Source organism: Neofelis nebulosa, chromosome 10, assembly GCF_028018385.1.
Source record: "Neofelis nebulosa isolate mNeoNeb1 chromosome 10, mNeoNeb1.pri, whole genome shotgun sequence".
Taxonomy (NCBI): Eukaryota; Metazoa; Chordata; class Mammalia; order Carnivora; family Felidae; genus Neofelis; species Neofelis nebulosa.
Genome location: NC_080791.1, coordinates 72,965,139 through 72,992,409, shown reverse-complemented (window position 1 = coordinate 72,992,409; position 27,271 = coordinate 72,965,139). Strand labels below are relative to the sequence as shown.

Sequence of the window (27,271 nt, the reverse complement as noted above, 5' to 3'; positions counted from 1 at the left end):
TTATCTATGGGGCAAGGTGACATCAGGTCTGTAGATGAAAACAATTCATTGGCCTTGAAGGTCATTGAGCACACAGCGAGAGAAACTTCAGTCTAGTGATGGAAGTGGATCTCAATGGGCTGAAAGGTGAAAAGTGAGGAATTGAAGACACCCTTTTGAGAAGAAAGCTGTTAGTCTCTGAGCACGTGAAGTGCACAGTCTCTGATCATTCACTTGTATCTGGAAAGGACTGCATCTTGCATTCCCCGAGTTGTTTTCCTTAAAGGTATATTTGTAATCTCTTACAGTCAAGTGATAAGTAGATCTGGCTGCTTAATAAAAAAGCCTCCTCCATTTGAAAATATAGAAGAGGGATGTCTGTGCTTTATATGATTCAGACTGTACTAATCTTGTTAGATTGAGCACATTAGACATTGCAAGGAGGGTTTTTTGGACTGTAATATGATCTCATATTTGTGGCTCTAGACCACACAAGAAATTATTTCTAACTGTTCTTTTAGTACTTGGAGATACGTATTATTGTGTTTTACATCATTAAACTCCTTTAGAATGATGTCTTTCGAGGATAAGCTGATGTACCCTTAGAATTCTACATTCTAAGAGATTGTTGTGAAATTCTAGCCTTGCATTTTTTTCTGGGTATTTAAAGTAATTTACATACCCATAAAATAAAAAGGCAGGGGTGGGGGTGGTATCAGGGACTCAGATATTACAATAAGGAACAGAGTCGAAAGTGAAAGTCTTGCACAATTGATGTGGAGGTTAGGGCGAGGAATGTCTGTTGCATAAGTAGTTGGTTATGAAAAGTGATTTTACATTTCGATATTACCACTTTGCAGTGGCTGTATCAGAATATCCTCTTTAGTGCCTTTTGGAACAGGGAGGCCCCATGACACAGAGCAGGGTAATGAGGGCAGGAGACCTTGAGCTTTCTTTTTGGGTAAGGCTGGGGTTGGGGGCCGGCAAATGGATCTGCTGTTGGGGGCAGCGCTGCTCTGGGTGCTCTTGCCTATTTCAGGCAGGATCTTTACCTTTCCTTACAAACCTACCTCCTGCAACCCTCACTCCACCCTTGGTTAGTTACCTTGATTTGGCCTCCGGAGCTCACCATTGCACTGAGGTCTTTGGGGTTGCCCCCAAATGGCCAACCCTGGGGATTGGGGGTGGGGGGATGATAGTGCATAAGCAGAGCCCATAGGCTGGAGGACCAGCTGAGGGATTTGGGGGTACAGCAGTGTGGGGGTACTCTGGGTGACATAGGCACTGGGAGCAGGCTGCAGAACCAGACCAAAGGCTTGTGCAGGTGGGAGCACAGCAAGGACATACTTTGCATAGTCTGAGTTTTGCTTCAGTCAGAGTGAACAGTGGTTGGTGGAGTCATGAACTCCCCAGTGGAAGCCCCTAGCCTGGTTTCTGCCACCAATGCTGTTTGAGGATTCAGCCACTGCCCCCTGCTCAGAGACACATTCCCCTCTGACTTTGGGAAATCAGTAGCAAACCTGCCACCTAGTGGAAGCAGACACACTAGATGGACACACTAGACAGGTCTAGGCCGAAGAGATCTTAAAATTACTTTCTGTAATTGCAAAGGTAACGATGAAAAGAGAAGAAAGCTACCATTTTTGAATGAAAGCTATTTCTGATCCCTGCAACAATCTATTACATTCTTAGTATCCCCAGTTTATAGTAGGGAAAGTGAGGACACAAAAGACAAGAAGGAAGTGCTTAAACAAGTTGAATTTAAGATGAATTTAAGAACAACTAGAACGGCACTCCTCAAACTTTGGCCACCCAGAGGGCTTGTTAGAACACAGGAGGCCTGACTCTAACCCCAGGGTTTCTGATTTGGCAGGTCTGGGTGGGGCTCCGTAACCTGCATTTCTAACAAGTTCCCAGGTGCTGATGCTGCCTGCCCATCCATGACCATACTTTGAGTAGCACTGGCTTAGAACAATATCTGGCTGGTTATGCATCAGGACTTTCTCAACCCTGGACATTACCACAGAATGTGAGACATAGTTCCTGCCTTCCGAGGATTTACAGCTTGGCTGGGGAGGAGATGCCTTATGAGGATGAAAAGGTTACATCAATAAAAAGACCTTGGACAAGTTTCCTACCACATAGTCACTAGGTCAGAGCAGAGCAGGAGCCCTGAGAGCTGCAATATTGCTGACGGCCTCCGTGTACAGGTCATGGGACAGTGTTGTGGAGAATGAGTGAGATTTGGATGAATAGGGCAAGGGGAGCCCATACAGATAGGGGAGGCAAGAACAATAATATGAGAATAAGGAAAAGTTTCTGCAAGGAGGAAGCTGAGGCTCAGAGCAGTCCGGTAAGCTGCCTTAGTCCGGTCATATAGCCAGTGGATGGTAGAGCCAGCATCCAAACCCGGGTCAAGCTATCTTTGCTTTTTCCACTCTGAGAAGCTGCCCGGGTGTGTAGGAGGCCAGATGGGATTAGGGTGAGGCTCTTAGTCCCAGGTTCCAGCAAGTGCAGGGATGCATCTATGCATCTGAGCGGAAGTACCTCTAGCTATTGGGCTCTAGATGCCTGACCTGCCCCAGCCCAGTCCTGGTCCTGGTTGGAGAAGCAGTGAGAAAACAGCAGGACTGCAAGGTGGGTTGGGATCAGGTGCTAGAGAGTGGTGACTACTAAAGGGTTTGGATTTTATTTTGTAAGCAGTGGGGAGCCATTGAACTTTTTGGAGCAAGACAGTAATTGGACCCAAGCAATTGACTGTGTACAGTGTGGACACTGGTTAGGAAGGTCTGAGTTGTCTGGGGGAAGATGATTAATCAGTATCTGGACTAGAGTAGTAGAAAAAGAAAAGAACTGGTACCAGCCACTTCCTTTAAGAACCTCTGGAACTTGATGTGAGGATACCAGCAGAGGGCAAGTCTTTATGACCCAGAGAATTAGGAGGCATTTCCTAGTAATAGGCACACCTGTTTGGAAGAGCTGATGAACAGCAGGAGGGAGAGGAGGAGGCAGGTTCCCTCATCTTGCACTTGAAGTGATGGGTGTGGGGCAGCCGGGTTGCTTGGAAGGGGGGTTGATATTCCAAGGTTGTTGGAGAACAATGGTTTTGGAGTCCTCTGCAAAGGGAGGGAGTGACTGAGGTCCTGGGGTCTGCATTGATTGTTCTTTGGGGTTCTTAGCGGGCTCCCTCGTGTGCCTGGCATTGTGGTTTTACTTAACTATGTTTCCAAACACCTGGCAGATGTCATGCTGTTCATCTTACCCATTTTTCTCCTTTTTCCTTTCTCCTCAGCCTGCCGCCGGACCAGACCCTTCCCCGCCAGGGCCCCAGCCAGTCCCTGTCCTTCCCGGAAAACTACCAGACCCTTCCTAAGAGTACCCGACACCCCTCAGGGGGCTCCTCGCCCCCTCCCCGCAACCTGCCGAGTGACTACAAGTATGCGCAGGACCGAGCCAGCCACCTGAAGATGTCAAGCGAGGAGCGCAGGGCACACCGGGACGGCACTGTGTGGCAGCTCTACGAGTGGCAGCAGCGCCAGCAGTTCCGGCACGGCAGCCCCACGGCGCCCATCTGTGCTGGCTCGCCAGAGTTCCCCGACCAGGGCCGGAGCAGGAGCATGCTGGAGGTGCCCCGCTCCATCTCTGTGCCTCCGTCTCCCTCGGACATCCCTCCTCCGGGCCCCCCGAGGGCCTTCCCACCCAGGCGGCCACACACGCCGGCAGAGAGGGTCACCGTGAAGCCGCCGGACCAGCGGAGGAGTGTGGACATCTCGCTGGGGGGTTCTCCCAGCAAGGCCCGGGGCCACACCACCAAGGTGAGACTCTGGAGGGCTGCCCTGCAGCTGGGGTTCAGCCCTATTGCTCAGTTTGAACCCTCACGTGGTTTAAACACAAATTTGAGCAATTTTAAATAATGATAGGTGATACCTGTGCAGTACTTTTAGGGCCAGGTGTAGTACTAAAGGCCTGACTTTAATGCTTACAAGAACCCTGTGATGTAGGTGCTCTTATCATGCCCGCTTCACAGATGAGAATAAGAGATGAAGGACCATACAACTGGAAGTCTGCTTCCTTGCAGCTTGGAAGGCAGAAAAGATACCTGTGTTCAGTTGGTTCAATAATTTTTAATAACCCCAACTTCAGCTTTATCTCTCCAAGGGGCTTTCCCAGTTTACACTGTTATATCCTGGTGAGAAAGATGTGGAGCCCCATTTCACAGATGAAGAGGGACAGTGCTGTGTGGCAGCCTGTTCTGGTGGAGAGGGGCAGAGGTTCCGGACCGCAGGGTGACTGCCTGTCTCTCCACCGTAGAACTCTTCTCATGTGGACCGACGTTCCATGCCCTCCATGGGCTACATGACCCACACTGTCAGCGCTCCCAGTTTACATGGAAAATCGGTAAGCCACTCCTCCTCTCCCCACCACCCCCACCCCTACGAACGCGATGCAGCCTGCGAAGTACCACCTCACTGAGTTTGCTCTCCCCACCCCCACCCCACGCCAGTCAAATGCAGTGTGCAGGGCAGCTGTCAACCCCCACTTTAGAAATGAGGAAACCGAGGGGCACCTGTGGGTGGCTCAGCGGGTTAAGTGTCCTACTTTGGCTTGAGTCATGACCTTATGGTTCGTGGGTTCAGGCTCCACATCGGGCTCTCTGCTCTCAGGGTAGAGCCTACTTCAGATCCTCCGTCCCCTTCTGTCTGCCCCTCCCCTGTGTGTGCGCGCGTGCACTCGCTCTCTCTCTCTCTCTCAAAAATAAATATTAAAAAAAGAAGAAGAAATGAGGAAACTGAGACTCAGAGAAATTGAATGACTGGCTCCATGTTATCCAGTTGGCATGGGTCCCCAGATCAGAGGAAGAGCTTGGGGGAAGTGGAGGAAAACGTGGGCTTTTCCTTTCTTTGAGGCAGCATTTTTTTGCCTGCAGCATTTTCCAGCCACCCGACTTTCTCCCATTAGCTCCTCTCCTCTCGTCCTGGTCTTTGCTTTGCTTAGTTAACTTTGTCTTCAAAGCTTGAGTCTGGGTGAGGTTTCACTGTTGGTTGCTGTTTCCTGAAAAGAAAAAAAAACAACAAAAAACCCCCGCTTCCTGCAGCCTCTTTTCTGCCAGTGCCTTTGTTTGTCCTGATGACAGAATTAATGCAATAATTACTTCATGGTGTCACATCAGTGCTGTCCCGGCACCGGGGTGAAGAGTAATTATAGCGTCGTGCTCCTGCGGTGGCTAATTTCCTCATGATGTGTCTACACACCTGCAGCTGGAGGAGCTCTCACTGCTTCTCACCCGGTTACGGCGGCACCAGGCCAGGCTGGCCAGCGTGCGAAATCTCGCCGTCGGCCAGTTACTGCAGCACCAGCTGACCTTTCCCACCTGCCAGGTCAGCGCCGGTGGGCTCTCTCAGGGCCGGGGCCCCCCTGGGGGCAAGGGAGTGACATGCTGGCTCGTGTTGTTTCGTGCCCACACTCTAGTCTGTACTTGCTGTCTGGCTCTTTCCCTTGCTCCCTGCCTGTTTGCTTCTGGATGCTACTGGCACACACTGTGCAGTGGTGGTGGGGCCCACACCTCTGGTGCTGGGGAGGAGACTGCATGTGGTGTGAGGGACCCAAACTGTGGCTTCTCTGGCTCTGAGTAGTTAATGCCAGGCTGGTGTGCTGGTCATGTCCAAAGAGCTGTGCTGGCTGTCATTCTTGTTGCCACCTTGGGCACTCCTTGGGATGCTGAAAGGTGTGCTTCGTTGGTGTCAACCTGGAGGGGAAAAGGCAGAGTGTCTTCTCTCATCCGGGCAGTGCCCTGACGACTGATAAAGCATCCTCACATCTCTTATTCTAGTGAACCTCACAGTAAGTTGGGAGAAGTTAGGCAGGACAGGAGTTACTACCACATACGAGGCACTCGATCTAGAAGGGAAAATGACTTGCCTGGGATCCCTCAGCCAGAGGCCTGCAGGCTGGAGCCAAAATTCAGGTCCTATCTGGCATAGTGTTGTTATAAACCTTCCAGGACATGGAGGTTTGCAGGCAAGCTTCTAAAGGAGGGACCAGAGAATTGCTCTCCCAGGCATCTTGAGCAACTTAAAGAAGATGTTCACACGAGGCTGGTCCCTCTGGGCTACAGAAAAGTAGTCAGAGGACAGGTGAGGGAAGTGACAGGATTGTCACCTTCCCTAACTGTCCTGTTTTAGTGAGACCTGAGGGACTCAGGACACGTACTTGGAAAAATGAATGTAAGGGAACACAGGCAAAACCCCTAAGTTGTGAATTTGGGTGATTTTAAATAATATTCAGTCCTCTTACTGCTGTTCAAAGTGTATAGGGACTGGGCTGAAGGGGAAGTAGGGATGGGTAAGGGGACAGTTTAGGGATAGAAATAGCATCTTGGAAGTAACTTAGTGTCCCTGACAATGGTACTTCAGGTCTTCTCATGCTTAAAAGCACAGCCTGAACATCTCCCATTGCTTACTTGTGTTACATCAGAGAAGTAAACAGAGCCCTCTCCCCCAGCCCTGACTTGCCTTGGTTTGCTGGGAGGCCTCTTATCCTGCTGAGAAAGTGGTACCCGAGCCATTTTTCTTAAGCCTTTACAGCCCCTCTTCCTAACAGCTTCTGTGATCTGTTACATGAGAAACACAAGTTCTAGAAAATCAGAGTCTTTTGCTTATTCTCACTGTTCCTGGTAATTACACTGAAGAACTCAACAGATTGTCAGAGACAATGCAAACAGCCAGGTGTGACCCTGGAACTTCCTCAACTCCTGACCTGGCCCCATGCTGAGCAAAGGGAGCCAAAACTTCCAGCCGCTGCTGGTGCTTAACATCATGGAACCCAAGGTCATGTCAGTCAGGACCTACCTGTGTCCCCACATCCTCTCCCTGCCCTTCTAGGCATTTAGCTGCACTAATGAGAGGGTCATTTCTGATGACAAGGATTGGAGCATTGGTGATTCATGGGACCCTAACTCAGATATTGCATGCCCTTCTAGCTGGACTGTCTAGTTTTGTCTCAGGAGCTCACCACTGGCCTCAGCTGCACTGCTGTCTTAGTGGTGTGTGTGCTGTCTCCCTCTTCCCCCCGAACTGTCCCTCAGCTAACTGATAGACCAGCTGGCTTTCTCCACAGTGACCTGCAAGGTCCACCATGCTGAAAGAGGGCTTTGAGCTACATTGAGATATTTGTGCTTCCTTTGTGGACCCGGATGTGTTGGCCTGCTGTAGTTCTTTGACCCTGAATCTGTGCAGTGTAAATGGTTCACACATGAAGCCCCGAGTTTTAGAAACCCTTGGTGTTCATAACTGGCTTTTTTCTCTGTGTGCTTCCATTGAAGGCTGACGACACCTACCTCCAGCTGAAGAAAGACCTGGAGTACCTGGACCTAAAGGTGAGTGACAACATGAGGACAGGCACCCCATGTGCATGCCTCCCTTGGACGTGAGGCATGCCTCCCTTGGACATGCACCTTTCTGAGCGTGTCAGCCTCATTGAAGCCAAGCTCAAAGGCCAAGGCTGTGCGGGTCTTATCAAATCTGGATCCCAAATGAAGACGTCTCTTGTCTGAATGAGAAGAGTTTTATTTCTTATTGCCTCAAACCCTGGGTGCAGTTCCTTGATAATTCTGCAGTAAGATTTCTGGCTTATGGGATGAGGGCATAAGATCTTGATCTCTTCCTATCCTTGGTAAGGACCCAAAAGTGCTTTTAGATAATAACTGGTTGCTTCCTCAGAGCCTCCAGTGTGAGTGGAATTGGGTTTGGTTCATAGGGTGCCACTGATGTGTGTCATCAGCTGTGAGTAGTTTGGTGGTGTTTTTTTTTTTTTTGGTTTTGTTGCTGAGGGAGTGGGTTCCACCTGGAATTGTGCAGCTCTGAGGCCTACATGGTCTCCCATATGGATAGTCTCCCATCCACATTCAGGAGATGAGCGCTGGGCCCCTCCCTGTAGGTGATGAAGCATCAGTCTCTAAATCAGCCTTCATAGCACAGAGAACCAAGAAAGCTGGTGTACAAGTGTGAGAGGCATTCTGCGTGAAAGAGAGCTGCTATTGTGTCATTCCCACAGCTCTCTGAAAGCTCCCACTGTGAAAAGCACTTCTTATGCCTAAACCATGAAATAGACTCAAGGAATGTGACCTTTAATTAACTGTGGGTGTGAGAGAGTGGGAGGGCCTGGAGGAGGACACCCAGGCGACTGCCACTGGGCAGGCCCCACCCCCCAGCACCCCTGTGTACCTGGCTTGAGATATTTTTAACATGGGGTTTGTGTGCTCGCTTCGGCAGCACATATACTAACATGGGGTTTGTTATCAGCCTTGGAGAAGCAAGAGTGTGAACACTATGCCCCGCGGCAGCCGATGGCGGACCTCCCTACACTGAGACAAGATCAGAGCCTTTGTTTAGGAATTGACTAGTTAACTTTTGTATCTGTGGAGTATGTGCTGTGTAATCAGCTCTGGAGAAGCCTAAGGGAGATGCAAGAGAAAAATTGAAACTCTCTGGCCCTGAGAATCTCCCAAATGATCTGGGTTAGAAAAGGAAAGTCTCCCAAAATAACACAGGCTTGTTTACAATGAACTTACAAAGATCTGTCTGGCCTAGTGCTCAGAGTTGAGGTAGTGAAGATCACTGTGGGCTGCGATTCTGGGAAGGCTTCTGGAGGAGGTGGCATGTGTGTGTAGCCTTGAAGAGCCAGAGGGTTTGAGTTGATTGAAATTAAAGGGACGGGAACAGTGGGAGTCAAGGAGAGCCAGGGTGAGGGTGGTGTGGCTAGGGCTGGAGGAGGCAGACTGTCCATCTTCCTAATTCTTTATACAGGAAGGTGCAGTGAACAAGAGGCAGACTTGGCTTTCTGACATGAGTAAAACCAAGAGGGTTCTCTCAAAACCAGGACATTTTCTAGCTTATGTGTCAGTCAGGTCACACAGAGAATGAGCAAGTATTTTAAGTATGGTTGCAGTGCCTCAGGATGCTAAATGTGCAGTCCAGCCTATCCTGCTGTGCCCTGATCCTGGGCAGGGTCCTTCCACCATGCCCACCACCCCCACCTGACCTGGAGAGAGGTCCACCCACCTTCACCTGCTCTGTGTACCACCTCGTCTCCATTCCCTGGCCTCCCAGATAGCCAGTCACCATGCCATCTGCTTGGCTCTTCTCGCCCCTTCCTGGGGGCCAGGCAGGCAGCCAGCCAGAAGTATCTGTGGAGTGTTCACAATGTACCTTGCATGGGTGGACCCCGAAGCGTTCCTCAGAGTTCTTGGTGCACAGTGCAAGAGAGAGCTTAACGTGCCTGAGCTGAAGGAATAGGAAATACCTGTGTCCTGATTCCTGTTTGTACTGGATAGCAGAAACTCACAGTTGGTCCTGGAGGGAAGATTCAGTTCAGGTCGATTTTATTTCAAGATCATAGAATTGGAGTTAAAAGGGATTTAAAGAGAGAAGCTGAGGCACAGGGTGGCAGAGCAGAGCCAGGAGTCCTTGGATGTCCTGACTCCAAACAGAAGTTTAATAACAATAGAGGGTACCATGTATGACAGTCACTGTGTTTTACTTCTGTTAACTTATGTAACTCCCAGAGTGGCCCTGGAAGGAAGGTGGTTCTTATCTTTTTTTCACTGACTGAGGCTCAGAGAAGAAAATGACTTTCCCAAGGCCACATAAGTAGTTCCCGAGGAGTTGGTATTTAGGTATAGCTCGGAATCTGAAACTTGTGCTCTTTATCACCTTGCCTCCTAGCCTCTCTTAAAATGCTGCTTCTATCACTGTGGACCCAAAGGCATTCAGTTTCTGATGGAGCTGAGCTGGGGTCATTATCCCAAGAAATGCATTTGATGTGATAGAGGCAAGATGTATCCTTGGGGTGTTTCACTAGCTAGGTGCTGCCTATGCCCAGAACATTAGTCTTTCTGGAAGTTGTCATGTGATAGAAAACAGCTGTGTTGATACCAGAGTTCTCCAGTCTTATAGTTATTACTCCAGTTGCTAAGTTCCTCTCAGAGAACTTTCACCCCAGATGAGCTGCACTTGCAGCAGGGAGGTGCTGGGGTTTGTGCTGTGTGTGAGTTGTCTATCTGGCATAGCTGCCAGAAAGGTTGGTACTGCCTTGGCCTCTCTCCAAGGTACAGGGTACTCCCATCAGGGAGGCAGTGGGCCTGCTCTGCTCTGCTCAAACCCAGCTGGGGTATAGGGTTCCCTCATTTCAGGATCCGGACGAGGAAAGGGCTGGAAGCAAACCAGAGGTGTTGAGGGCCTATAGAACCATGGCTGAGGAGTGTATTAGGCAGGATTCTTTTGTTTGCAGGCGTCTGAAACCCAAATCAGCCCGCGAATAAGCCAAAAAGGGAATATACTGGTTCTTTTAGCCAAGGGCTACATCCCAGGGGCTCAGGCCACATCATCACTGTTCTCCTTTCCCTGGTGTGTGGGCTGCTTCCATATGGCCAGGGAAGGTGGCTACCTGCAAACCCAGGTTCACTTCCTTCCAGCTTAGTATCCCCATGGGTGGCCAGTTGCAAACCTAAGACTCCCTGTGGAATGAAGGAGGGGTTCCCTAATGGGAAGTTTTGCTAGGAAGAAACAAGAAACACAGCAGCAGTTAGCACAGCTGCAGTGTGGAGTGGTGGAAAGAGTTCTGGGTAATTCAGGAGACATAGAGACAGTCTACAAAGCTCTAAAACATTACCATGTGTCTTCTGTGGCTGTAAGGGAGAATTAAGACAAATCAGCTGTACTTCAATTAAAAAAGAGAGAGAGAAGTGGATAGCAGCTACAAGTAGAGGGATTTCTAAAAGGGCCTGCTCAAGTTGTGGTGAAACACTCCCCCCTCCGTCTCTAGGGTGCAACTGAAGCTAGATGAACACTGCAGGACAAGAGGGATGCGTGATTATATCAGGAAAACCCTAAGTCCCATTGGCTCTTGAGATTGAGACATACTAGACAAAATGAGCTGATGCTGAGCTCAGCTGGGGTCCCTGAGATGAGGACCTTTATGGGCAGAGTTGAATGGGCCCTGTAGCCCAGCCTGGGTGTGGGGACAGTAATGAGCACAGCCCCACTGTGACCAGCTGCTTGTGAGAGGTCCTTGCGGGGAGAGGAAGGAGGTGAGCCCGTCTGGAGAAAAACAGCCTCCCTATCCCCACTTGGTTGGCCTAGGCTCCCCCATGGCCCTGTTCCAAAGGCCACAGGCTTAAGGATCCAAAGCTCCTGCCATCACCAATCAGCTGATGCTCAGCTTTCAGAATCAGTATTTGCTTCCCCACATGTTGTGGAACTTTTTCTCCCTAAAGTGAGCATTTCTGTTGTTGTACCAAGTGATCAAACAAAGGTGTATTCTAGTCTTTTAGAAGATGCTCTGTATTAATGCTCTTTTTGGAAAATGTTTACTCTTCTGGCATCTTACTTGGTGGTGCCAGGGTGGAAAGGACTCCACCTTGATTAAGCATCTGTTCCTGCCTGGCAGTGTTTGGGCACATGTTCATTATCTCACTTAATCCTCTAAGCAGCCTTGAGAGATAGGAATTATTACCCCCGCCCACATTACTAACCAAGAACCCAAGTATCAAGAGAAGTCACTTCCACAGTAATGTGTGTGGAATTTGAACCCAGTGTCTAACTTTACACCTGCCTTCTTTCTTCTGTGTACCATGTACTTTGCCCACCCTAAAGTTGTATTCACTGAATTGTATTTCTGGCATCATAGTTCTGTTTTCCAGTACCCTATACCCTAGCTAGGTCTGAAGAAGCAGGTATGGTAGTCACTGTTATTGACAGCTTAGATTGTTTTTATGCAGCTGTGAAGCACACCTGGGAAGGGGAGGTGGAAGGGAGGGTATCTGCTGCTGGTCAGGTGGTGTTGTTGTAGGTAGAGCAGGTTGCAGTCAACCCCACAGAGACTGTTTGTTGTTCCTGGTTGAGGGATGTGTCATCAGTGGCTCTGGGCAGTTGGCCTCCAGACTCTTCCTGACTGAGCTTGAGATCAGGGCTTCTCTGTTAAGGGTTTATTTCCTAAGTTAGCTTCTAGAGCAAAGTTTCTTAAGTTGTGGTCTAGATACCACCTACCTCAGGATCACCTAGGAGCTTGATTTTTTTTTTTTTTTGAAGTACAGATCTTGGGGGTTCTGTTGAATTAGAACTTCTGGAAATGGTGCCCAGAATTCTGCATTTTTTAAATCAAGCTCTGGGATGATTCTTGCGCACAAAGAAGTTTGAAGTCTGTTGTTCTGGAGCAGAGATTATTAATCCTGGCCATGAACTAGAATAACCAGGAGGGCTTTTAAAATGAGTATCAGTGCTTTGATCCTACCCCTTAGAGATTCTGATCTAATTGGTAATACTCCGGTATTATTCTTTAAAAACAAATAAACAACTCTGTAGGTGTTTCTAATGTATGGCCCATATGGTTGAGAAACATTATTGGCCAGGGTTGAGAAACATTATTTCAAAGCAGTGGTTCTGAACATGTAATCCCAGGCCAACAGCATCAGTAATACCTGGGAATTTGTTAGAAATGCAAAATCTTGGATCTCACCCCAGACCTGCTCAGTGAGAACCTCTGAACACAGGGCCCAGCAAATCTGTATACAGTTGACCCTTCAACAGTGTGGGAGTTAGGGGCATCAACTCCTGTGCAGTTGAAAATCCAGGTAAAACTTAACTCCCCAAAACTCAACTATTAATAATCTACTTTAATATAAACAATCGATTATTAACACATATTTTGTATGATATATGTATTACATACTGTATTCTTATAATCAAGTAAGCTTGAGAAAAGAAAATGTTAAGAAAATCATAGAAAAGAGAAAATTTATAGGGCTATACTGTTTTTGTTGAAAAACAAAAATCCATGTATAAGTGGGCCTTCATGGTTTAAACCCATAGTTCAAGGGTCAGCTGTATTAACAAGCCCCCTCCAGGTGCTTCTGAAGCATGCTGAAGTTTGAGAACCACTTTTTACAGTAGTGGTTCCCAGTCTTGGCTTGTACATCAGTATCACCCAGGGGGGCTTTTAAGGACCCACTCCAACGAATTATATGTGAGTCTCTTGGAGTAGGACTCGGGTATCAGTTTTTTTAAAGCCACTTGGGTGATTCCAGTGTTCACCCAGGGTTGAGATCCACTGTTTTGGTGGGTAAGGGCAGTGTTCCCTCAAAGGAGCTCTGAGCATTTGGGATCATTGGTAAGACATCATTATTTAGATGAACATAGGTGTGGAGATGAGGGTCTGGGGCACTGAAGGTGGAAAATGTGGGGCAGGGATGAGACTAACTCATGGCACCACCCTAGTGATTTGATGTCTTGCAGTGTAAGGTGAGGGAGGACGAAGGAAGAAGCAAAGTCCCTTCTTGTCTTCTGCAGGAGAAACAGGAAGGAAATGGGCACCGACATTGGCCCTCTCATGTAGACTAGCCTGCACTAAGATCCTTCAGGCAGAACTTATTTTCCCCCATTTTATAGGTGAGGGATCTGAAATCTGGAAAGGCTCAGCAGCTGGGAAGCAGCACAGCCAGACTGAGACTCAGTCATTTGAACTGCACAGCACGCGTCCTCCTTAAAGTTTCCCCTTACCGATTCCCCAAATTCTGGCTCCTTCAAGTGTCTTTTGATGTCTCACCTGTTACGTTTTGTTATATTTGCCTTTTTGTTTGGAACAGATAAAAAATAATGAACCTTTGATCAACGTGCTTTACAAAGTGCTGAAGAAGTCAGCACGGGGCTGTCGGCCCAGGAGAAGCGTAAGACGATCTGATCTGTGTCTCCAAGCGGGGCCATTCCATTGCTTTTGGCTCAGTGCCGACTTCATCACTTGCTTAACCAGGGGCTCTCCTGACCGCCCCCAGGCTTCCTGCAAGTCATCTCGGTTTATTTTTTTCTCCTGTTGAAGCTCCCTTCAGCATTTTGGCTGGTGCACCAAGCTGAACCTCTCACATGCGGTGTTCTGTGACTCCATCTTTTGTGCTGCCGCGGGGGTGGGAGGGGCTTGCCTGGCTTGCCACCAGCTTGTGTTGTGTTCCCATTCTCTCTCTGCCTCCATGGCGAGGACTGACCTAGACAGAGACCAGTGTGGTCTTTGGAGTCAAGCATGAGGTCTTAGGAAGGAGTTAGCAGTTCCTGGTCACCTTGGAGCCTCTGGCATATCCTGAGATTCTACCATGGCCTTGGGATTAGGCTGGCTCTTCTTCAGGGCAGGGTGTTGATATTGAAAACAGTCTAGAGCTAGACTAGAACAAAATGGGCCACCCCCTTTCCCAAGTCCCCCCTTTGACTGATGCAGAAGTAGTGCCTGAAATGTAGCCAACTTTTGTAGCATTCCAAGGGAGGCTACAGGTTGGGAGGCAGGTGCTATGTGCAGTCATCCCGAACCCTGAGAAAAGGTGTGTCGAGATGTGGTGGAAGGGAGGTAAAATGCCTGAGTGGCCTTCAGTTCCTTTCTGGTGCACAGACTCTTTCAAATGGATGAGTGCCCACTGAATTTCACTTTTTTCTGGTGACAGAAATGCTGAAGACACATAGTTGATATTTCAAATGGATTTAAACATTGCTGTCACAAAACACAGTTTTAAAAGGAAAATTACATGTAATATACTACTTGTGGATATTTCATAGCAGCCTTGACTGCAGAACAAAGCTAAATTCAGAAGTTTAAAGGGCCTTTGAGCTGTGTAAGTACTTTCATGAAGCCCATGGTCTAAAGCCTATAGGAGTAGGAGCCAACTCATACGATTTTGATACGGTCACAGGTTCATCAGGCAAACACTTCCCAAATATCCTCAATGTGGTGGGCCCTGGCTGGACTTTGAGGATACAGAGAAAATATGTCATAGTCCCTACAACCACCTCTCATCAGGTTACTATCTTTTGAGGGGAGAGAGAGCACATCATCTAATGTACTAAGGCCCATAGTTGTGGGAGACATCAGGTGTGGGAGGACCTCCCCTGAGGGGCACCAGACCCAGTTGGAGGTGAGGGAGTTAGGGAAAAGCAGCAACTGTCCCTCTGTTGAGTCTCCAGTCCTAACAGACTCAGTCATTTCAATTCCTAACTCACAGCACCTTAACCACAGCCATTAAAAGGGGACAAGAGAGAGTTACTTCTTAGAAAAGAGGGAGTAACCTAATATCCTGAGAGAGAAAAGAAACATTATGTGTCAATCTAAAACGGAAATGAAAGCACAGAAATTTAGAAGAATTTAATCAAGAGGCAAATGGTCCTAATACACTTAACTTCTAAGAAATTCCATATTACTGATTTTTATAATGACTGATTCATCCCCGAAAAGGTTGAATTTATATTCAGTTCTGTGAAGGCAGTGTAGGATTTACTTTTAGAAACCTTTCCATCAAACAGTTTAAAAGGTTCAGCTTTCTCGAAATGCCTTTTTTTGTGTCGAATACGTCATTCCTCATGGCGCTGGATAAATGAGGCATTGCTCAATTAGATTCTCTGCCTTGCTATTTCAGTATCAAAAAGATATCATCTGTTAAAAGCTTCAGTGAAATCAGGGGAAGAGTTTTGCTAGGAGGAAAAATCCCCACAGCATATCTCAATTTGAAAATGATTTCTTCCTGGGAAGTGAGCCAAGGGTCAGCCCTTTGGAGAGTAGACCAGCTCATTGTCCTGTGCTTTAATGGAGGACTGTGACACAGAGTGACCTCCCTACCTTTACCTGCTGTGTTCCCCTGAGTTTGGCCCAAGTCCTGCCTGGAACGTCCAGCTGTTCGTGGTTCACCAGGTTCATTCCACCCCTCCTCCTCCTCCCTATCCTTATTCTCCCCACCTTTCCTGCCCCTCTGTCCTTGCAGGAGCCAGCAGTTTGTTTGTGGATTGTGGCAGTAGTCCATGTGTTCCGTGACTGTGTGTATACATGTATGTACACATAATCTGCCAGTATGAAGAGCAGAATTTGGCTGGAGTTCTATTTTTTCCAGGATGCTACAGCACTGACCCACATGTGTTTTACCTTTGACCTACCTGCAATGCAATAAGCATTTTCCCAGTGCCTTCCAGTGTGCCAGGCTTTATGTTCAGGGCTGACTTGACCAAGATAAATAAGACATCTGTCCCTGCCATCTACTGTGTGATCAAAAGGAGCATAGGAATGGATGGGGGTGTGTCTGCAGCCAGACTCAGTCCTCAGCCCAAGGCCTAGAGATGGCATTGTCCCTTGACCTTGACCTTCGCATTTGCCAATGATTATAGGAAGAAGGAGTGTAGGACAGTTGGGCACATGAGTGGCTTGAGTTCTAAGGAGGATGTTTGCCAATATATTTTTGCTTCTTATTTACACTCACAAACTTAGTGGACCTCTCAGATGGAGTAGGGAGAAAGTGAGGGCCATCTCTCCAGCAATTGTCTATCCATCCACACCGGAACCCTCTGCATAGTATACACATCACCTATCTCAGCTATGATTGACTCCACCCTGTTTCCTTGGTCATATCTGCAAAATGGAATTCAGCAAGATGGTCTTCCTTGCATGGGGCATATTTGACCTGTCTCCCTGACCATGACTTGGCCAGGGGGGTGCATCTGTGGAAAAGTTCCCCCACCCCCGCCCCATACAGCTTTTGGCATGAAGGATATTAGGGGGGAGTGAAAACATGGGCTAAAGAGTTGGGTTTAGCTTTGTAGGGGTTAGTGGGAGATGGCAGCATGGTGCCCACATGGGGTCAAGGGAAGGATGGACAATGTTATGAATGCCCACTGGCTCATAAGGTTGGGTGATTTTTGTCTACTGCTTCTTGGTTTCCTTTCTTGAGAGGACAGGGTAACTTGTGACTTATACAAGTATGACCTAGCCTCAGTTATTTAGGGATCAATTGAAAACCCCAGCCATCCAGGTTCCTTCATCCCTTGACCAGATTCTCTTCCCAAATGGTATAGGATGAGATAGGCTGACCTTGCTCATGGGGAAGTAAGCTGCTAAGAGGCTTCCTTAAACTAAGGCTTGACAGTGCCCCAGGGGCTCACTGGTTCCTCCTGGTTCACCTCACTGCCCTGGCTGGGGGGTCACATTTTCGATAGCTAAACTGTGTCTTTTAAATCTTCCTGGATTCACTTTGGGCAAATTAAGCTTCCACAGTCAATGAGACTATATCTTGGATGCCTACTTTTTCTTTAGTTTGAGGAATTTACAAGTGCTTCTTGAATCACAAAAAGGCTTTGGTTTTTCCCTAAAATGAAACAGGCATACAAATGAGGTAGCATCTGAGTTTTTGCCCCTTTCATGCTATGACCCTACCTGTAAAGACTTCCACACGTGTCCATTGTGGGGCTAACTCTCCTTCTCTAAGTCTAATCCTGAACCTTGAGGTTAATCTGCTTTAAATTGTTCACCTCCCAGATGACAGGCAGGGATCTCGTCAAGGATCGAAGTCTGAAGCCAGTGAAGATCGCGGAGAGTGACATTGACGTGAGTAAACAGGGTGACAGGCTGACCCCCTGGCTGCCTGCTGCCCCCAGACCCAGGGCGGGCGGGCAGCTTCAGGCGGGGTTTGGAGGGATTGGAAGGCCAAAGACCTTCTGATCACACTTCAAGGTTGTGCCCTTTTCTCATCATCCCAGGCCTTCTCCCACCTGTTCTTGCTCACAGGTCAAACTGAGCATCTTCTGTGAACAAGACAGGATCCTCCAGGACTTGGAAGACAAGATCCGAGCCCTCAAGGAGAACAAAGTATGCATCAGTTTCACATAATCTTGGGCTGGCTGGCAGGGGGTTTTGTCATTCTGTATTTTCCACAGATACAGATTGGACTGTCATGTCACAGGTATTCATTTAGCCAGAACAGGTACTTGTTTATCTAGAACAATGTATGGGTTTAAAGGGTGCTTCCAGGAGGGTTTCTGCCTAAACCTGGAGGAAATCTTTTGGGGAGACTTCAGACTGCTTATTCCGAGTGCCACCTACCCCTCCCCCACCTTAATTCTGCTCTGACTTAACTCTCCTGAGAGGCACCATGAGGTTAGCCTGGGAGAGGAGGGCTCCACTGGCTTGTATGTGATGACCCCAGGCCCCTGAATTCCATGCAAGGGGACTGCCTTGGAGAAAGTGGCCATACTTATAATAGGACAGAGGCTATCACTTTCTAGAGCTCCTTTCCTCCTAGGATCTGGGCTATGGAGGAAGCAAGTCTAGATGAGGGAGGAGGAACAGGCCAGGGGCTGCAGTGTTTGGTTTCTTGGACCCTTAGTGTGATATATTTTTTTTTTTTTTTTGCATTTTAATAAGGCATTGTATTTGTGATGCTGAAGGTTTATAACATGTGCTGATAAAACTTAAGAGAATTTTCCATCTACTCTTTGATGTATCCTTATAGTTTATCCCATAAAGAGTGGATGATCTTATACCCACTTCACAGATGAGGAAGCTGAGGCACAGAGCTGTTAGGTGACTTGTCCTAGGAGGCCACCCAGTGGGCAGAGTTAGAGCTGGAATCAGAGGCCCTGACTCAGGCTGCAGCTGGGCAGTAGGTCCTTCAGCCTTAGATCCAGCAGATTTATTTAGTTCCTAGCATGGTATGGGGAGGCCTTCAGGGACTGTCCTGCTTTCCTCTTGCTCTTTGGCCCTTGCCCGATGTAGGACCAGCTAGAGTCCGTCCTGGAGGTATTGCACAGACAGATGGAGCAGTACCGAGACCAGCCCCAGCACCTGGAGAAGATTGCTTACCAGCAGAGGTTGCTGCAGGAGGACCTTGTCCACATCCGGGCGGAGATCTCCAGAGAGTCCACTGTGTGTAGAGGGTGTGGAGGGTGGCAGACACTCTCCTGCCCCCATTCCTCCACCCAACCCCCCGCGATGGGCTGGGCAGGGGGCTGCTTCTCCTATCTCACAGCCGTAGTTGAGTTGGTGGCCGGGGACAAGAGTCTTGATATAGTGACTCCTGTATGGCTACAGTGAAACACCAAGGGGACCACATTTCTCAGAGCAGCCTGCAAGGCCCTTCCCCTGAACTGTGTACAGTTAATTCCAGCATGTCAGAATTTCTCCTTTTTTATTTGTCCATCTCATGTGTGGTGCAGGTGCTTTCTGCCGGGGTGGGGGACCAAAGCATCTCCAAGTGTGGGAGAGGGAACAGTGCAGGTGGCCTGGGTCAGAGCAGGAATGAGAAGACAAGCCCTGTCTCTCTCGTACCAGGCCTGCCTGAGACCCTCTGGGACCCCCCCTTTCCTCTTCCCCTGGCTGGATCAGCAGTGGTCAAGAGCACAGGTGCTCATGGGCCCATCTTGGGGTCAGGGGATAACTAAGAATCAGAAGCATTTTCTTGGCCCACAGGAGATGGAAAATGCCTGGAATGAATACCTGAAGTTAGAGAGTGATGTGGAGCAGCTGAAGCAGACCCTGCAAGAACAACACAGAAGAGCCTTTTTTTTCCAGGTGACCCAAGGACTCTTCATCCCTTCTGAACTCTGATCTCTTCTGAGAGCCTTCACCTGTGGGGCTCTGAGCTCTACCCAGGGGCTTTTTCCTCCCCCACCGGGACTCAGCCTGCTTGCCCCCCCCCCAGCCCCCCCTTCTGGCCAGGCTGTGATGAGAGAACTCACCTCAGCACCCCCTGCCTCTTGGGCATTTTTGCAAGCATTTTGCTACGGATCATTTGGAGGAAATGACCCTGAGGGGAGAGAAATACTGAGCTTGAGAACCTTATAGACACTTGAGAATAATCTGTTCCCGTGATTCTTGGTTCCATTTGGGGCTACTCACTTAGCAGCAGAAAGCCCCACCTCCCTCCCTCCCTCCCTCCCTCCCTCCCTCCCTCCCTCCCTTCCTTCCTTCCTTCCTTCCTTCCTTCCTTCCTTCCTTCCTTCCTTCCTTCCTCTGATTCCCGAAGATAGATGTTATCAGTCCTTCACCTGAGGAGGCGGTGTGACTCCAGGTCCATCTAGGTGCCTCTGGTCTCCAGGCAGTCATTTGCATTTCTGGAGCCAGGCTGGGAGATACCCATCACTGTGGCCACTGCTCTACTCAGGAAAGGCAGCCTTAGAGCCCTGCCTCCTCTACCTTTAAAACCAGGCCACTCCATTGATGGCTGCCTCTGCCCCCAAAGGTGAGAGAAGAAAGGCCCTATGTGGTCTTTATTCTTCCAGGCTGGGTCCTCCAGCTGCCCAGTGTTTCCCCATTGTGGTGCCCGATCAGGGTTCTGCCCACCCTCAAATTTTTAAAAATTGAAAATAACCTGCTTTTAAACCCAACTTCAGATCTACTGTATCTCTTCCATCAGTTCCCTGACATTAATTCAATTTATTTGAAATCAGCAAGCATTCATTGAGACATCTTGTGCATGAAGCACCATGCTAGGCCAATTTTGACGCTAAGCTTTCTAATTGATGGACTGGTTCTAGCCAAGGCTCTTTCTTAAAGTGACTTCGTATACGTACTGACTTTGGATGTTAGTGAAGGAATACAAGAGGCGAGCTGGGTTTGTGGCCCTGGAGATGCCTGCTATCCCTCCACTCACCATTGGGGGCCAATTCCCAGAAACCTCGTCCAAGACCATGTGGAGAAGACTCTTGCCTGTAGCTCAGGGCTGGGCTGGCCTGCTAGGTCTCCCAGAAGTTGTCTGTCTCTTGCTGTTGTTTTTTTCCCCCCATAATTTCCCTGAACCCAAGCTAACCTTTTCCTATTCTTTTTTGGTACCACAGTACTTGGCATAGTGGCTTGAAAATACTAGTGAATACTGTTGACAAAGTCCTTCAAGTGATTATTTCTAGTTACTAGTTCCTTAAAGTGTTCTGTCCCATTATACTTATCTTCTTGGATCTTTTTCAATGATCTACATTAATTTTAGCAGTAACGTTTTTTAGCTTTTCATTCCTTGTGTTTCTATAATTATAAAAATAATACATGAATGCATCTCTCTGTAAAGGCCAAACAATAAGAAGAAAAAGCAAAACATGAAATAAAAGCCCCTCTTCCCTCCCTTCTCTTTCTGCTCCAGTCTGTCACCTTCTCTGTATGTAATCAGTGCCATCAGTGGGTGGTATTGTCTTCCATACCATTTTCTGTGCATTTTCAGACATGTGCCCATACATAAAATAATTTGTTTGGGGGTGTGAGTTGGGTGTACTTAGAGAGGAATCATACTTACACGTTCGGTTACTTGCTTTTTTGTCAGAACTTTATGTTATAGAAATCTTTCCAGGAAAAGTACCCCCAAGTTTATGTTGCCTGATACAGTAGCTATTTAAGTGTAAACATAAATTAATTGAAATTAACTAAAATTAAAAATATATTCCTCAGTCACACTAGAATCATTTCAAATGCTCAGTAGCAGCTCACGTGTGGCTGGTAGGTACTGTATTGAACGGCACAGATTATAGAAGATTTCTATAATCTCAGAAAGCCGTGTAAAGTAAAAGAAATTAGTTCTTAACAGCTGCATAGTTTTCATAGTCTAGATATTGTATACCTTAGCCATTCCTTTCTGATGGGCATTTAAGTTATTTGCAGTGTTTTGCTTTTATAATGGTACCACAAAAAACATCTGTGTAACTGCCTTTTCAAGCCCATTTATAAGCATTTATCTAAGATAGGCTTTTAGGAGTGGCCTTGCTCTGTTGAAATGAGTGTACATCTTAAATGTTGATGGATGCTGCCCAGGCACCCTCTAAAAGGCTGCACTCATTTGCCCCCCCACCCACAGTGAATGAGGGTGCTGAACCCTGTTTACCTACAGCTCCTCCAGCACTTGATGTTATCAGTCTTTTTAGCTTTTGCCGTTCTGCTGGCTGAAAAGGACATCTTGTTTTAATTTGCATCAATTTAATCACTAGTAGGGTAAACATCTTTTTATATGATCATTGGCCATTTGTGTTTCTACCGTGCCTTATTTCATGGTGATTTAACTTGCAGCAGTCCCAGAATCCCTTTCTCTGCTCTAAAAAACAAATGAGTACAATGTATAAGTCTTGTCACAGACTCCCTGGAGAACTTAACCATGTAAGTTATAAAGAGCTAGGCTAGATTGAAGCCTAGGCCCTGCAGCTTGATGTCTACCTAGGCTGGAGGCATTGCTCATGCTTTCCCTGAGTGCCAAAGTGACCTCGGAAGCTCACGAAGCCCTTCTTTGAACAGCCTTTGTGCTAACTTCTTTGGTGTAATTCTAGACCAGACAAACTGTTAGAGTCCTGATATTAGACTCCAGAGTCATTAACACTGGAGATACGCTTGTAGCCACATATGCAAATTCTCAGCAGTGGAACTTGCTCGGAAACTTGCCTCCCTTTAGCCAGGTTTGGCTGTGAGAAAATTTGTAGGCTTTTCAGTGAAGATGAGTGGATTTGTTTATAAAGATCCTCATGACCACCTGTGCAGGGAAGCCAGAGAACAAAGAACATCCAGGTAACTGTGTGAAAACTATTTGATAAGTGAGGCTACCTGTATGTGTTCTTACTTCTGGACAATAAATTCAAGCCTTTGCTGAATGCAGCACCTAGTAGCCTTCCCTGCCCAGCATGGTGTGAGGATGCAGGAATGAAAACCACCCCGTGCTCCCCAAAAGCTTCTTTGACTTTGTCATTAAGTTCTGAAATTCCATTATCCTTGGAGAACCTTAGAGATTCTCTGGCTTTCGCTTGTTGTTGCTCTTTTCTTACATACGAGGGTGGCAGAAAGGCAAAATGGGGGCAGGATTGTAACCTGACAGGTATGTATGCCAGGTAGACTGCCAGAGGAGAGGGGAAAGGGTTGATTTTAATCTGATACTCCTCCTTTACCTTTTCCCAGCATTCTGCTTAGTCTGCTCCAGAGATAATCTTGTTAGCTTACACACCCACTCTGGGCTCAATAACATGTCTGTTTTAGGGCACGCGTGCTTTGGTGTGGCGCTAAGCATCAAGCCCATTCCTTGTTTATCAGCCCTGAGAGGATGTGCGTTGGTGTTGGAAGGATGGAGAGAGTATGAGAATGTGAGCTCCTTTAGGAGACATCTGTTGTCTCAGCTGTTGGACTTCATTTGGTCAAGGAACTTTATGTGATTGGTCCTTTTTTCACTCAACATACATGTACTGAGAGGCTGGTGGGTCCCCAGCCCTGTGGGGATATACCAAGGAGCACATAGTCTACTTGCAGAATCAGGCAAGTCCTTAAGTATCACACATGCAAGAATCCTTCCACTTGAGGGTGACTGGGCGCCTCGAGAGCAGATGTGGTATGAGGACTTTGCTTTTAAGCCCATGGAGGAATGATCACAGCTAAGTTCTCCCATGATAGTTTAAAACTTAATACTGGGATGCCTGGGTGGCTCAGTCGGTTAAGTGTCTGACTCTTGGTTTCAGCTCAGGTCACGATTTCACCGTTTGTTAGATTGAGGCGGACATTGAGCTCTGCCCTGACAGCACAAAGCCTGCTTGGGATTCTGTGTCTCCTTCTCTCTCTGCCCCTCCCCTGCTCCTGTTTCTCTCTCTCTGTCTCTCTCTCTCAAAATTAAACAAACATTAAAAAAATTAAAAGAATACTTTCATGTTCAAACAACTCTATTACAAGTTGCCCACAGGTTAATATCCAGAATATATAAAGAACTTACAACCCAACGCCAAAAAAAAAAAACCAACAAACTTTTTTTTTGAAAGAAGCCATACAGTATCACCTTATACTTCTCAGAATGGCTACAATAAAGAAGACAAGACCCCGCTCATGCTCTGTCTCTCTCTGTCTCAAAAATAAATAAACATTAAAAAAAAATTAAAAAAAAAAAAAGACAAGAAATAAATGTTGGTGAGGATGTGGAGAAAAAGGAACCCTTGTGTTCTGTTGGTGGGAGTGTAAAGTGGTATAGCCACTGTAGAAAACAGCATTGAGGTTCCTCAAAAAATTAGAAATACTGTATGATCCAGTAACTCCTCTGTTGGGTATTTACCTGAAGAAAACAAAAACACTAATTTTAAAAGATACATGCACCCCTATATTTATTGTAGCATTATTTACAATAGCCAGGATATGGAAGCAACCTAAATGTCCATCTGTAGACAAATGGATAAAGAAGATGTGTTATACACACACACAATGGAATATTACATAGTTATAAAAAAGATGAGCTCATGCCTTTTGCAGCAACACGGTATTTATGCTAGGCGAAATAAGTCAGACTGAGAAAGACAAATACCATATGATTTCACTCATGCGGAATCTCAAAATACAAAAGAATAAACAAAAAAGCAGACTCAGACCTGTAAATACAGAGAACAAACTGATGGTTGCCAGAAGGGAAGGGGTTGAGGGGGATGCACAAAACTGGTAAAGGGGAGCGGGGGGAGGTATTGGCTTCTAGTCAATAAAAGAATAAATCATTGGATTAAAAGGCACAGCATAGGGAACATAGTGATATTGTAATAGCATTGTATTGTGGTATCTTGACAGACAGTAGCTACACTTGTGGTGAGCATAGTGTAACATATAGAGAAGTTGAATCACTATGTTACCTGAAACTAACGTAACATTGTGTGTCAAAGACACTCCATAAAATTCCCACAGTCCCTTAATCCTGATAAAGTCTGCTCACCTCTTTTTAGTATCTCTCCCCATCCGATTTCTATTGTAACTTGTCAGAGTATGCATATGGTTGGGTAGCCTGGCCCTTTTCCCATTGTACTTTTAAAAAAGATAAGTTTTGTCACATAATTCACATACCATAAAATTCACCTTTTTAAGGTATACAATTCAGTGGTATTTAGAATATTTAGAATTGTGCAACTGTCACCACAGTTTTGTAACATTTTCATCATTCCCCCAAAAGAAACCCTATATCCATTAAGAGTCACTCCCCATCCACACCCCCACCTCATCTACTTTGTGTCTCTGTAGATTTATCTCTTCTGGACATTTTGTATAAGTGACATAACACATGGCCTTTTGTGTCTAGCTTCTTTCACTTTGCATAAATGTTTTCAAGGTTCATCCATGTTATAACATGTATTAATACTTCATTTCTTCTTATTGCCAAATACTCGCTGCCCATTGTACTCTTAACCCCAAATCCCAGGATTCAGCTCTGTCTTTTAAAAGATGTTCTTTATGGGGCACCACTCTGGCTCAGTCAGTAGGGCATGAAACTATTGATCTTGGGATCATGAGTTCACACCCCATGTTGGGTGTAGAGCCTACTTAAAAAATATGAAATAGTTTTTTAAAAGATGCTCTTTATATTCTGGGGATAGTGTAACCTCTAGTCCTTACCTTCTCTTCCCTTTTGCCATGGTTGCCTAAAACAATTTATTTTTTTTAACTGTGATAAAATATATATAACAAAGTTTATTACCTTAGCCATTTTTAACATATGGTTGAGTAGTGTGAACTATATTCACGTTGTGCAACCCATCTGCAGAATTTTCTTCATCTTGCAAAACTGGATCTCTGTACCCATTAAAGGACAATCCTCATTCCCCTCTCCACCCCAGCTTCTGATAACCACCCTTCTGTCTCTGTCTTTGATTACTCTAGATACCTTATAAGTGGAAGCATATAGTATTTAAGGCAGTCTTTTAAATTTGGGAGAAATAGGCAAGGTGAATATGTGAAAGATCCTCTGAATTTCTCCCCTAGATCTTGGGCGTTTTCCATGTGTGTGGTACCCTATGAAGCTTCGAGGCAGGCTTGGCTCTAGCCCTGGTGGGGTTTCGAAAGGGGATGCTGCCCCACCCAGGGTGAGGTGCTGTGTCTGAAATGATAGCGTAAGTCCTAATGAGAAACTTCTGGTGAGGATCTGAGAGGGAAATGAACCACCACCTTGTCTTTCTCAGGAGAAATCGCAGATACAGAAGGATCTCTGGAGGATTGAAGACGTCATTGCAGGCCTGAGTGCAAATAAAGAGAACTTTAGAATCCTGGTGGAATCAGTCAAAAATCCAGGTGAGCAGGCCATCTTCCTGGAGTCAGGGGGTTGGAGGCCAACACCCAGGTATGTGGGCTGGCCCTTGCAGAGGTCAGATCTTTATGGCGTAAGCCCCTCCCCTTGTCCTCCAGAGACGAGGGTCTTTGTTCCATTCCATCCTTTGTTTGTCTCCACACACTTTAGAAAGAAAAACGGTGCCTTTGTTTCCTCATCCGCCTGTGCCTTCACTCTCAACTTCTGAGAGCAAGCCACCCCCACAGTCCAGCCCTCCCACCAGCCCCGTGCGGACCCCTCTGGAGGTTCGACTCTTCCCCCAGCTGCAAACCTATGTGCCGTACCGACCTCATCCACCCCAGCTGAGGAAAGTGACATCCCCTCTTCAGTCACCAACCAAGACGAAGCCCAAAGTTGTAAGTATCGATGGCCAGTTGCTGAGCGCTGTTGTCCCTCCCTCTCCTCAGGTCAGCTTCTGTTGGGAGAGAAGCTTTTGGGAAAACCCGGGAAGACAGAACCAGCCAGAGTCCTGAGCTATGAATAGTTAAGGAGTGGTAGGGCCTTGCTGTTGTGCTTTAGACTCCCAGAACTGGGAAGGGCCTTAGAGAGGATCTAGCCCAACCTTCCCATTTTGCAGTTGGGAAAACCGAGGTCCAGCAAGAAGAAGTGATTGTGTTAAGTAGGGTGGAATTTGTGATATGCATCATGCAGAGGTAGGTAGCCCCACACAGGACTCCTTGCAAACCTGGAGTTACACAAGCCTGTGGGTGATGAATTCCTCTCAGCAAGAGTATTTTGTCTTCATCGGCAGCTGAGCACTCTGTGGGTTGTAGAATACAGTTGATCTTCACAATAACCTCATGGAGTATAGACAGGAAGGTCTGTATCCCATTCTACACATATGAGAACTGAGGCCCAAAGGTGTTAACATTTGCTTGAGATCTCCATATTAGTGGATCCAGTCCACATCTCCTGACTGTTCTTTGTGCCATCTGCCATCTAACTGGACGTTCAGCCCAGCTCCTCAGATCAGTTTTGTGGCCATGTGGTTGCCTGAGCCAACACCTTGGCTTGACTGGCAAAGAGAAGGGCCAAGCTTTTGACAGAATCTGGGAGCAGACTTTAAGGAAATAGAAGATGTGGTCAGGTACTGTGATGGTTCGTGTCTCCAGGGCCAGGCCAGCCTTGGCTGGAGAATACGAGGGATCTAGCCTAAGTGACAGGGAAGCCATAGTAGAGGGGACCTTGGGATGGGGACCTTCAGGTTTTGCCAACAAAGGCTTAGAGGAGCTTTGCCTGGGCACTGGGTGTGCCTAGGACCTGTGACAAGGTTGGTGTGCAATGCTGGCTAAAACACACAAATTCCCATACCCTGGTCCTCACTGTCCACCTGCTTCCTGCCGTAGCCCAGGGCCCAGAGCTGGAACGACAGGTGCTGGGACTGAGTTGCTGTGAGTTTCTTCATGTTGAGGTCTCTTTCCCAATTTT

General features: G+C 47.1%; 1 protein-coding gene across 10 annotated transcripts in view; it reads left to right on the top strand.

Moving 5' to 3' along the window:
- PLEKHA7 (pleckstrin homology domain containing A7) overlaps window positions 1-27,271 on the top strand; it is a 224,331-nt gene that overhangs the window by 180,486 nt on the left and 16,574 nt on the right. For 8 of the 10 annotated variants that reach the window (XR_009249814.1, XM_058688367.1, XM_058688366.1 and 5 more), the window contains 10 exons: window positions 3,272-3,794; window positions 4,291-4,377; window positions 7,301-7,354; window positions 13,619-13,699; window positions 17,308-17,376; window positions 17,557-17,637; window positions 18,544-18,693; window positions 19,237-19,338; window positions 25,698-25,806; window positions 25,973-26,199. Coding sequence is in view for 9 of the 10 variants with exons in the window: in XM_058688367.1 (XP_058544350.1) it covers window positions 3,272-3,794; window positions 4,291-4,377; window positions 7,301-7,354; window positions 13,619-13,699; window positions 17,308-17,376; window positions 17,557-17,637; window positions 18,544-18,693; window positions 19,237-19,338; window positions 25,698-25,806; window positions 25,973-26,199 (1,483 nt within the window). In the remaining variant the exon portion in view is untranslated. The remainder of the gene's footprint in view (window positions 1-3,271; window positions 3,795-4,290; window positions 4,378-7,300; window positions 7,355-13,618; window positions 13,700-17,307; window positions 17,377-17,556; window positions 17,638-18,543; window positions 18,694-19,236; window positions 19,339-25,697; window positions 25,807-25,972; window positions 26,200-27,271) is intronic. The other 2 variants (XM_058688369.1, XM_058688372.1) reach the window with 1 other exon arrangement.